The sequence below is a fragment of the Trachemys scripta genome, chromosome 10, assembly GCF_013100865.1.
Source record: "Trachemys scripta elegans isolate TJP31775 chromosome 10, CAS_Tse_1.0, whole genome shotgun sequence".
Classification (NCBI taxonomy): Eukaryota; Metazoa; Chordata; order Testudines; family Emydidae; genus Trachemys; species Trachemys scripta.
Window position 1 is genome coordinate 50856260 of NC_048307.1, and position 12967 is coordinate 50869226.

The window sequence follows — 12967 nt, forward strand, 5'->3', positions numbered from 1 at the left end:
AGGGTCCCACAAGGATCTGTACTGGGACCTGTGCTGTTCAACATATTCATAAGTGATCTGGAAAAGGGAGTGAACATTGCGTGGCAAAATTTTCAGACGATACAAAATGACAGTTAAGTCCAAAGCAGACTGCAAAGGGATCTCACTAAACTGACTGGGCAAAAAAATGGCAGATGAAATTCAGTGTTGATAAATGCAAAGTAATGCATATTGGAAAAAATAATCCCAACTATACATACAAAATGACGGGATCTAATTTAGCTGTTACCACTCAAGAAAGAGATCTTGGAGTCATCATAGGTCGTTCTCTGAAAACTTCAATGTGCGGCAGCAGTCAAAAAAGCTAACAATGTTAGGAACCATTAGGAAAGAGATAGATAATAAAACGGGAAATATCACTCCTTGAATAATTTGTGCAGTTCTGGTCACCCCATCTTTAAAAAGATATATTAGAGTTGGAAAAGGTTCAGAGAAGGGCAACAAAAATTATTAAGGGTGTGGAACTACTTCCATACGAGAGATTAAAAAGACTACTACTGTTCATCTTAGAAAAACGACAACTAAGGGGGGATAGGATAGCAATCTATAAAATCATGAATGGCATGGAGAAAGTGACTAGGGAAATGTTATTTACCCCTTCACATAAATATAACAACTAGAGGTCACCTGATTAAATTAATAAACTACAGTTTAAAACAAACAAGAGGAAGTACTTCTTCACACAACACACATTTAACCTGTGGAACTCATTGCCATGGGATGTTGCATAGGCCAAGTATAACTGGGTTCAAAAAAGAATTACATAAGTTAATGGCGGACTGGTCCATCAATGACTATTAGCCAAGACAATCAGAGATGTTCTGGGTGTTCCTAAACAGAGATCACCCCATGCTCTGGGTGTTCCTAAACTTCCAACTGGCAGAAGCTGGGACTGGATGGATTACTCGAAATTGCTCTGTTTTGTTCATTCCCTCTGAAGCATTTGGTACTGGCAATTGTCAGAGATAGGATACTGGGCTGGGTGGATCATTGGTCTGACCCAATATCATCATTCTTATGTAATAATTTTAGATACGGTAGACCACTGAGTGACCATCAGATGTTAACAGCTTCTTGCAGTCATTATTTACCTGGTCTAGATGTAAATCAGTAACCCAGTAGTGAAAGGGTCTATTACCCATTACCAATCTCCCAAGACATCAAGTCTCTTGGAATAGTGGAGAGAGGAATTTACTACTGTTTATTGTTTGGAATACCCCTTCAACAGTTTGAAAAAAAGAATATCTTCAATGGCGTGATAGATTTTTAAGATAAATAGGTTTAGAATCTGAGGGGTAGCCGTGTTAGTCTGAATCTGTAAAAAGCAACAGAGGGTCCTGTGGCACCTTTGAGACTAACAGAAGTATTGGGAGCATAAGCTTTCGTGGGTAAGAACCTCACTTCTTCAGACTTGCATCTTACCCACGAAAGCTTATGCTCCCAATACTTCTGTTAGTCTTAAAGGTGCCACAGGACCCTCTGTTGATGTTTAGAATCTGAATACTTCTCGCTGTTTTTGTGTAGGACAATATTTGGGGTCTCAGCTAGTTGACAGTGTCCACTCCCTGCCAGCCTCACTCAGACGTTAGTAACTGTCACCGGTCACTCTGCTTTACACTCCTTTGTTCTTCTCTCAGCCTTATTGCTTTTCATCATCCGTGTTATTAAGGGTGCTGCTGCTCTTGGATCACTGGTAGAATTATTTACATTGTTGAATCAACACAAAACTGCAGTGAGAATAAGCCTTGTTTCTATTGCTGGGATCTTTCTGGTTCTTATGGTAATGTCAAAGCTGGTGTGGCTTCAGGAATCTCAGCTTTATAGAAATCTTTCTTTATAATTTATCTATCCTCATTTTATTTACCACTCCACTAATTTTTATGTCATCTGTAAATTTTATCTGCAATGACTTTATATTTTCTTACAAATCATCATAGGGCCAAGAACAGATTCCCCTGAAATCCCACTAGAAACATCCCCACAGAATCACAATTCTCTATTTACAATTAGTTTTGGCAATCTATCAGTTAACCAGTTTTTAATCCATTTAATATGGGCCTCATTGATTCTGCATATTGCTAGGATCACTGTTTATTTTTATCAGAATGACCTGTGGGACTAAGTCAAATGCCTCGCAGAATTTTAAGTATATTACGTCAACAGTTATTTTTATCAACCAAACATGTAATCTCATCAAAAAAATCTATGTCAAGTTCGCTTGACAAGACCTATTACTCATAAAATCATGTTGACCGACATTAATTATGCTACCATCCATTAATTCTGTACTGACTGAGTTCTATATCCGCCTTTCTATGATTTTGTCTAGGATCATTTTCAGGCTAACTGACCTGCACTCATCCAGGTCATCCCATTTATCCTTTTCAAATATTGGTACAGCATTAGCTTTTCTCCAGTCCTCTGGAACTTTCTCAGTATTCCAAGATTTGTTAAAAATCAACAGTAGTCGTTCAGAGAGCTCCTTGCCAATTCTTTTAATACTCCTAGGTGCAGGTCGTCCAGTTCAGCGTGGATGAGAGCCCCCACCTGTACTAGCCCCAATACTGATCTAATCCAAAATGACAATTCCATTGGCCTGATGAATAGAAAAAGATTGCCAGAAGACTATTACTTTACCCATTACTTGTTCTTGGGTTTTTAAAACAGATTCTTAAATCTGCACATACCCAAGTCCATCTTAGTTAATAGTTATAATGAATTACATAATTGCATGAAATACTGTACCATGTCATATTTTATGTGATTATTAATATAGTCAGAATTGTGCATTTTAGTGATAGACCAGTAGACACAGAAAGATTCCTAATGTTATAAAAGGTCGATTTTACATTATATGAAATGGTTTTAGGCAGCCAGGAGTTTGAGGTATTCCTTAAAGATTAATGAATAAATCCTAATAATAGGACTAACTTTGTACAGTATAGATTTATAAATGTTTTTTCCTTCTTTAGAATGAACGTGAACAGATCATGACCACAAATGTCTGGCTAAACCAGGTAACCATCCCCTGCGGATGCTATCGCAACACATTGCTTTCTTGTTGTCCATATGACTTGACTGACACAAAATAACTTACATCACTGCTGTACAATTCTCTCTCTAGGAATGGACTGACTATCGTTTGGCTTGGCAGCCCTCTGACTATGAAGGCATAAATAAGCTGAGAATCCCTTCTAAGCACATCTGGCTGCCAGACATTGTGCTTTACAATAAGTAAGTCTTGATACAAAAAATGTTGCAAAGATTTTAAACAGAAACAAAAATCCTATTGATTTAACAAGAAAAAAAAACAAATATTTTTCGTTTGCAGGGAAAATAACCTTACAGTAAGCTTAGGATATTATTTAAATGAATAATACTGCACAATGAAAAATCTCTCCAAGGAAAGGTGGTAGATCCCTGTTCAAATCCCTTCTCATCAGGAAGAGGGGGAACTAGAACCAGTTGTCTCCCACATCCCAGGTGATTACCCTAACCATTGGGCTAAAGGTTATAAGGGTGGTCTTTCTCCTCCATCCTCCCAGCTGTTTTGTGTGGAATTAGGTGGCCTCTGAGCCCATATATTGGATCAGGCCCTGCAATCAATTTAGATGCCAGAACATGTCTCACAGTTCATGGATCACTAGAACAGATAGGCAGCTCCCTGCAGCCCAGACTTAAGAACCTATCTCTGAAAGCAGAGCAGCGTGGAGGACACACTCCTTTGGTCAGCATCTCCCAGTGCCTAGTATAGGTGGCTTCCCACCTAGCACGCTGGCTTTTGTGGATTGTATTCTAAGGAGCCTCTCTCTCCCTATTCATTGTATAGGGTGCCAGGTGCCTAACTCAGGTTTTGTGGGTCACAGTGTTGTTTCTGTGATTTTCTAGACACCTAAAAGTTCTGCGTTATGATGCTTAGCATCACACCTGGGTTCCTTTGTAGATCCACGCTGATAGAACTAGCATGAAGAGATAAAATTAATAAGGCAAAGAGATTCTATGTTGCTCAGTACCAGATGACTGGCAATGGATTAAAGAGCCTTATACTTCAATGTTGCTCGTTGTAATTGCCCCAAGCTGTCAGTGATTCAAACATGCTTGCCTCTGGTGGCTGTTAATTACCTACATGAAATGGCTTTGATGGTCTCAGTTGACTTTTATTCTCTGGGGTTGTCAGACTGGCACCNGTGAACATCATTCATAATATAACAACAGTTATATTAGATAGGATTATTTTTAATTTATATATATATATATATATATATATACATATATATATATATATATATATATATATATAATTATGTATATATTCTGCACATCAGTACTCACACACAGTATTGATATGCAGTCACACACACAGAATTTATTTGGCTGTTTATTTGTTTCACACTTTACTTAGAAGAAAAATGTTAATACTTACACGGCTCTTTTCCTCTTCAAGGAGCTTTCTTAACAGTAAATAATTATTTATGCCTATTTCTAAATATTATGGCATATAATTTCTGCTTCAGTAAGTGGGTGCAACTCAGTTGAAGTCAATGGAGCTATTTATATCAGTGGTGAATTTGATCTGATTTTTTTGCTCAAGATAGATTGCCTCTAAATTATATATTTCCCCCCTTATTTTCTTTAATAAAAATGAAAAGGAAAAATATAAAAAGTACTGTAGTTCAGACAATTTCTCTCTTACTATATTTTCTCTCATCTAACTTTAAAAACTGACTAACCCAGTTTTATTAAAAATGACGGTCCTACTCAAGGTTTTATTAATTTGTTTGTTAATTTACAGAGAAATAAAGTGATGAATAGTTACTCTTTTCTAGTCTCACGGTGTCCTTCAATAACAGGATCCATTAAGTTTATCAACAAATACGAATTTGGGAAATAGTCCTGCTTGAGTGGATGACATATTTAAGCAAAATAATCTTGGGATCATTTTAACAGCCTTTTCCGTTAAACCTATCTCAGACTGATTATACTTTCAGGAATGTTTATTTGCAGTCATGCCATTTTGCATTGCTGCCCTAACAAATATCATAAGCTAAGTGGCATCAAGCTGTTAGTCCAAGGAACCTGCAAGAAGCACTAAAGTATGTCTGGAAGTGGTGTTCACCATTACTTAGGGCACACTTTTCCCGCTGAACCAGTGACCCAGCTCGGTGATGGAGGACACTCTTCCGGTACAGTTTTAGTCTTTTGGATGAGACACAAAACCAAGAGAATTTGTGGGCACTAAAAATCCCATGGCACTTTTAGTAAGAGCAGGAGCTTTAATCACAATTATCCTGCCTAAATTACAACTCGTGTAATTGCATTCATTCTGCCTATGTTCCCCCTGTATTCCCAACTGAATATAACATTCTTCTTCACTTCCTGCTCAAAACTGTTTAAAAGTGTTGCCATGTGCTCTTAATGGCTCTGTTCCAAAGCAAAGGTGGCTGCATTTTGGTGATGGGTGATCTTATCTTTACATCTCTTTACACATCCCAATGGGGTGTAATAATGCGTAATGAATTGTTTATAAAATACTTTGTGATTATCGGATGAAACAGGCACTAGACATACACGTTATCATTAATAAATGACATTGTCTTAATATTGACAAAAGTGTTAATTCCCAGGTTGAAAAATGTATACATAGTTTTCATTGTCAAGTTATAAATACCTGAGGATTGGGTTTCATCACTGCAAGGGTACAGAAGTTTAATTCTAGCAGAGACAGTGGGACCTCTTTTGGATTCAGTAGAGGGGGCTGAGAATGTACTTTTCTGTATTTTGAACCCATATTCTGTCTTTTCACCGTTTCTTTATTTTTTCTCCCATTTCCTCAGTGCGGATGGTACATATGAAGTTTCCTTGTATACAAATGTGATTGTAAAGAACAATGGAAGCATTTTCTGGTTGCCTCCAGCCATCTACAAGAGTGCCTGCAAGATTGAGGTGAAGCATTTCCCATTTGATCAACAAAACTGCACACTGAAGTTCCGCTCTTGGACATATGATCACACAGAAATTGATATGGTACTTAAAACTCCCATGGCAAGCATGGATGACTTTACACCAAGTGGAGAATGGGATATTGTAGCACTTCCCGGAAGAAGGACTGTAAACCCCTTAGACCCAAAGTATGTTGATGTGACATACGACTTTATTATTAAAAGGAAACCTCTTTTTTATACCATCAATCTTATAATTCCCTGTGTGCTTATTACATCATTGGCTATCCTCGTGTTCTATTTGCCTTCAGACTGTGGTGAAAAGATGACCTTATGCATATCTGTACTGCTTGCCTTGACTGTGTTCTTATTGCTGATCTCCAAAATTGTCCCTCCAACATCACTGGATGTTCCACTGATTGGGAAGTATCTGATGTTTACAATGGTATTAGTAACATTCTCAATAGTTACCAGTGTCTGTGTACTGAATGTTCATCACAGATCTCCCAGCACCCACACTATGCCCCCATGGGTAAAGGTGGTTTTCCTTCAGAAACTTCCAACTTTTCTGTTCATGAAACGCCCAGAGAATAACTCTGCATGGCAAAGGTTAAGCAAGCGCAGAAAGAATAAATCTGATCATCTATGCACTGATCCAGCCGACCTGTACAAAAACTCCACCTACTTTGTGAACACAGCCTTTGCCAAAAAATATGATTTGAAAGTTACTGAGAATCCGGATAACATCAGTGGCCATCAAGATTTTAGGTTAAGATCTTCAATGAAGTTTTCTCCAGAAGTCCAAGAAGCAATTGATGGAGTCAGTTTTATAGCAGACCACATGAAAAATGAGGACAACGACCAGAGTGTAAGTAACAGGAGAAATCATTCCCATCTTTCCAAACCCCAGTTTTCTTTCTTTTGATGTCTCAAATAAGTGTATTCTTCTTCAGAAGGGAAATAAGAACCCAACCATCCTCCTTAGTGTTAATTTTTGTAGCGATCCTAGCTATAATTTTCATAGTTAATCACTGTTTAGTAATAAGTTTCTTTTCCTATAAATTTCCTATGAATAACAATTTGATAAAGCTGATATTGTTCTAAAAAGCAGTGTGCTAGGCAAGAATCTCAGACCCACAAACAGAACACATTTCTTGCTTTGGGGCGGAGGGAGATGGAGATGAGTTAATGTTAAACAAACTGTGTTTTCACATCAGGAAGGTAACGGGGTGTAGAGACCCCAGCTAGTGTGTGGCAGGGAGAGGGTTAACATTCAATACCTGTTCAAAGGAAACACCATATAATTGGGCCCACAATGAAGGGACTGCAGGTAAGCCAGCCATGAGCATGGCTGGGTTCTGCTAGAGCAAAGGTGGGCAAACTATGTGGCCCATGGGACCCTCCTGCCCGGCCCTTGAGCTCCTGACCGGGGAGGCTAGACCCTAGCCCTTTCCCTGCTGTTCCCCTTCTCCGCAACCTCAGCTCACTACGGCAATGCTCTGGGCGGCGGGGCTGCGAGCTCCTGCTGGGCAGTGCAGCTGCAGAGCCATGGCCTGACCCGGTGTTCTGTGCTGCGTGGCAGTGTGGCTGGCTCCAGCCGGGCAGCACAGCTGCCCGTCCTGTGCTCTGGGCGGTGCGGCTGTAGCGCCGCCAGCCACCAGTGCTCCAGGCAGCGTGGTAAGGGGGCAGGGAGCAGGGGGGGATTGGATAGAGGGCAGGGGTGTTTGGGGGGCGGTCAGGGGCGGGGGAATGGATAGGGGTCGGGGCAGTCAGAGGGCGGGGAACAGGGAGGTTGAATGGGGGCAGGGGTCCTGGGGGGGGCAGGAAGGAGAGGGGGGGTTGGATTGGGTGGTGGGGAACAGTCAGGGCAGGAGTTCCGGGGGCCATCAGGGGACAGGGAACAGAGGGAGTTGGATGGGGCAGGAGTTGGGGGGGCCGTCAGGGGATGAGAAGCAGGGGGGAGGTTGGATAGGGGGCAGGGGCCGGGACACACCTGGCTGTTTGGGGAGGCACAGCCTCCCCTAACTGGCCCTCCATACAATTTCGGAAACCCGATGAGGCCCTCAGGCCAAAAGGTTTGCCTACCCCTGTGCTAGAGTAAGTTACTTAGGGCTGGGCTACACAAAGTAGTTTAACTAAATGGGTTTAGAAATGGATTTAGTTAGATTGGCACAAACTCTTTCTAGGAACACTATTATTTTGGACTAAAAGTGCCCTCTATCCATTAGCCCTCCATACCCTGTTTGGGTGGTTGACACATGGTGGTCATTATGCTGCCTCCCAAGACCATTCAGAACTTTCTGGCAAGAGTGTGGATAGAACCACGATATTCATATTGCAAAAGCTGAGGCTTCTTCCACTTGAGCGAAAGGAGACTCTCCATCAGCTATTAGCAGTATAAGACCTATGACACACATTTGAGCAGTTCCGCTGCCATCCTGTAGTGATACATAGAGACACATTCCACTAGCTAGTACATTAAAGTTCATATAAGTATCCATTGAGTAATATTCAGCAAATCTCAGAAGGCACAGATGAAAACTCATGAATTTCCACAACACCCACCCCACATCCATGAAAAATTTCCTACCCTCCTCTTCCCCAACTCCCAATCTAGCCTTAGATTCTCCATTACTGCTCTTTCTTCCTCCTCTCCTTTTAATATACAAGTTAAGTAGTCTGAAAGTCTGGGTCCTTTTTAACCTCAGATCTTGCAGGAGTCCCTCATAAAGCCACACTGGTGACTTTCTTGCATTTTCAAGGAACGAATTACTGGTCAACAGAAAAAAGAAAGACCAGATGCTAAATCTGTAAATATAGCCTTAAGTTTAAACAAATTGAAATGGACTTGATGTGAGCATAGGCCTCACAATGCTGAAAAAGTGTTTCAATACTATCTGTGCTTTTGTAAAGAACTTGTACTGGGTATTAAAAAATAAGTGCAGGGTACTGGACTATATGACCTCTCAAGGTCCCTTCCAGTCCTATGATTCACAAACTCCCTGTCCTCACCCTAGACTAAAGAGCAATTATCCAAGGTATTGTAAGTTAAACATTAATTAAATGCTTTCTGTACACAGGTCCTCTGACATTAACTTCAAGTGCCTAGCTACAAACCATTGTTTTCTAGATTCATAATTCTAATCTCTGCTTTTTCCATTAGTATGATGGTCTGATAACAACTGTTCATGTACTTACAGTATATTCTCTTCTCAGAAGCATGTAACACCCATTAATGGCAATGGGAGGTACATGTGTGCATTGAGGGGGAAAATATGTAATGGTCTAGTACAAGGCAGGAGTCAATTGGGAAGTACTATAAAATCGTTAAGAGGAAGAGTTCCCATGTGTAACTAGAGTCAATTATAAAGGAAAAAATAAAAGTGATAAAAAAGATTAACACTTTCCCTTTACAACTCACTAGTATGCCTGCAGTCACTGTAGTGTAAGAACTGAATGTAAGGATAGGGGTAAAATCCTGGCCCCATTAAAGTCAATGGCACACCTCCCATTGTGACTTCAATGGGTCCAGGATCTCATCCACACTGGACAGGGATTTGAGTACAACCAGCAGTGCTAACATGTATTAAAACACTTGCATACTGAGAATCAAGATCAACTACAGAATTCTTTTCTTAAAAGCAGTAAGTATTGTTCATTCCTGTTAATTGGGATGAATAGTATCAGCAAATTAAAATTCACACACAGGATCTTAACTGGATTATGCTGACGGTCCATCCAGTCTGGCACCAAGCTTTCAGTAGTGATCAATATCTGATGCTTCAGAGCAGGGTGTAAACTATTTCTAGTGTCATTCACCAACTGTCCAGGACTATATGAGGGAAAATTCCTTCCTGACCCCTGTGGTGATCCTGAACCTTACGATTTGTTTTCTCTTATTTTCATATACAAACTACAAATATTGAGCTTCAACAAAAGAGATGGAGATGAACATGGTAAATTGCTATGCATCTTTAACTGGCTTTTTCTTCCAGGTCATCGAAGATTGGAAGTATGTTGCCATGGTAGTGGACAGACTGTTTCTCTGGATATTCATCTTTGTTTGTGTCCTTGGGACTGTTGGGCTATTTCTCCAGCCACTTTTTCAAAACCACTCTGCTGCTGCGAGCCCTTAACTCTCATTTAAAACTGTAAAATGCTTACACAGATGCTGAACCTGATTCTGCTCCCAGTTCCACTGGTGTAAATCCAAAGCGATACCATTGAAGTCAGTTGAGTTAGTCTGGATATACACTGGTGAACTGAGAGCAGAATTTGGCTTACTGTGTTATCATGATGTTAGGAATTTTCTAGAAGACATTCTTTTCTTTTTTAATTTCATTACTTTTGATGAAATATTGGCTCTTTTTTCAATATGTTTAAACATTTTACAGAGAAATTTATTTATTTCTACAACTTGCCAGTTTTCCTCAGAGTGCACCAGGATTATTATTAAAATGGTATTTACTTATGCCACCTTGGGAAAGACTGTGTTTCCATAAGATCCTGCAGTTCACATTGCACAATTTTGCTCTTTCAAGAGAAACAATTGCTACAGTATTTATTTCCTTAAAATGCATCAAAACTCTGTGTTTGGTTTATGGAGCCCAAATCAATATATGATAAACATATTTATACACTCTGTTCATTGGTGAAATCTAAATAAAATGTGAAAAACTCTCCTGTAAATAGCCTTACTTCCAAAATGTTCCAGTAGCCTTTATAACTCAGAAAAGGGGAATTGGTATACAGCACCACGAATCTGAAGCTCAACAGGGAAGCGTATAAGGAGCAGAGACAAATGGTGACTCAAGAGAGGTTGGATTGCAAGCTCAATCTATGGAAAGGAGAGCAGTGCTAAAATGGGGAAGAAACAGCACAGAAGAAACAATCCAGATTGACCATCCTGTTTTACTGGAGTAAATTATTTTTGGGCATGAGTGTAGATTAAGGTATTTTACAACGCAATCCTCAGAAAATAGCTGAGAAAGTACATAAACATGTCTTAGGGACTGGATATTTGGGGGCCTGATTCTCCTACTAGAGGATAGGCCTTAACACCTTACTGTCTTTATTAGCTGTTACTCATACCCTGCTGCAAGAGAACTGCATTTTTTGTGCTGGAGCAGTCTCAGCTTCATCTGTCAATATCATATATAGTCAGGTGAGCACCAGTAAGCAACAGCACTGAAACAAATCACTAAGGTGCATCAGTATTTCCACAGGAGCTCGAAACTGTTGTTTCTATATGAGTTTAACAGAATACATTAGAACTTCAGAGTTATGAACTGACCACTCAACCACACACCTCATTTGGAACCAGAAGTGCACAATCAGGCAGCAACAGAGACAAAAAAAAAACAAAAACAAAAACAAATACAGTATAGTACAGTGTTAAACGTAAACTACTAAAAAATAAAGGGAAAGCAGCATTTTTCTTTTGCATAGAAGAGTTTCAAAGCTGTATTAAGGCAATGTTCAGCTGTAAACTTTTGAAAGAACCACCATAATGTTTTGTTCAAGTTACAAACATTTCAGAGTTACAAACAACCTCCATTCCTGAGGTGTTCGTTAGTCTATGGTTCTACTGTAAAAGTTTAAACCTAGTAGATAATTCACAGGTGAAGACACCATTAGTTTTACCAGACTTGGTTTCTGTATCAAAAACCAATTACCCCACTACATGCAACCTACTAAATAAAGTACTTTCAGGAAACCACTGTGAATGGTGTATAGAAGTAGGGTGAAGGCAGCTATATTCAATATGAATTGCAATGTTCTCCTTTTTCTGAGTGTGGTAGTACCTCAGGTTTCCCAACAGGAGATGTTGTGGCCATGTCCTTGTGACAATTTGTGGTCAGGACAATTTGTGAAAGGATCAGGCCTGCTTACACCACCTGGAGAGAATGCATACGTACAGTAAGACAGGCAGGCCTCCTTGTACTCCAGGATTCTGCAGCTGCAGGGTTTTCACAGAACTGTGCTCTACAATCCAAGCTTTCATATAAAAAATGTTATTCTAGCCCTTATGGTTGTGGAAGAACCTTACGAGTGTAACCAGATGTCATGATGTTTGCCTAGCTCTGCTGATAACCCAAACCAAAAGCTGTGAAGTGTCAACAGCCCCCAATCATCTCAATAGGGACTAATGCTGAAACCTAACAATGACAGTATAAATGTCAACATTAACTATCAAATTCTTTCAATCATTTTAGCAAAAACATTCAGCTAATCTGCTTATCCCACAATCCCAAACCACTTCCCATGCTTTTCTGGGTCCCAAAAGCCCTAACTGTCCCCTACCCAGCAGCCAAAACCTCCAGTTTCTCCCCTTACAGTCTCTCTAATGCAGTGAAGTGTTTTCAGTAAAAATTCTGCAGTACAATGGAGATCCAGGGACAGACTCAGGTCTTAATTTATGCCAGGGCTTGGCAGTTCATAGCCCCAGCACCTCTAGGTTTGGCAGTTCATAGCCCCGGCACCTCTAGGGCTTGCTGCACCAGTTATGAATGTAAAAAAAATTGCTTGAGTCCCAGCACCTCTTTCATTACAAATTAAGTACTGGACAGATGCCATCTGTTTTGCACCACTCTGGCAGTGTAAAGGGGACAGAGAGCTATACCCTTATAGGGCAGCAGAGAAGAAGAACCCCCAACAAAGCGTGACCAGACCCAGGGATCTGGCCTTGACAGCTTAAGAGCAGAATAAAATCAAATTAATTTAGTATATAAAACAAACAACACAAGGGATGCCACACTAGATTTGCCTCAGACTCTCCAGTCTGCCCTCTAGAAGGGCACAGCAACTAAGGAGCCTTTCCTGCAGAATCCAGCTCCAGCCTCCCCCAGCATACACCAGGACACACAGCATGAAACCTAAGAACAGCAATATAGGCACCATAGGAAATATGTTCCCCATCTGATCCCATCACCCCTACACAGCCTGTCTATACCGCCGTCCTGCCCCTGCAGTCTACAGCCAGTCTCTAT

The 12967-nt window shown here is 40.3% G+C and overlaps 1 protein-coding gene across 1 annotated transcript in view; it reads left to right on the top strand.

The window, feature by feature from the left end:
- The window catches only part of CHRNB4 (cholinergic receptor nicotinic beta 4 subunit), a 25105-nt gene extending 14461 nt beyond the window's left edge, over positions 1 to 10644 (top strand). Inside the window, exons 3-6 of the mRNA XM_034784942.1 lie at positions 3012 to 3056; positions 3164 to 3273; positions 5874 to 6846; positions 9974 to 10644. Coding sequence (XP_034640833.1) covers positions 3012 to 3056; positions 3164 to 3273; positions 5874 to 6846; positions 9974 to 10114 — 1269 coding nt within the window. The 3' untranslated portion in view covers positions 10115 to 10644. The remainder of the gene's footprint in view (positions 1 to 3011; positions 3057 to 3163; positions 3274 to 5873; positions 6847 to 9973) is intronic.
- The last annotated feature ends 2323 nt before the right edge of the window (positions 10645 to 12967 follow it).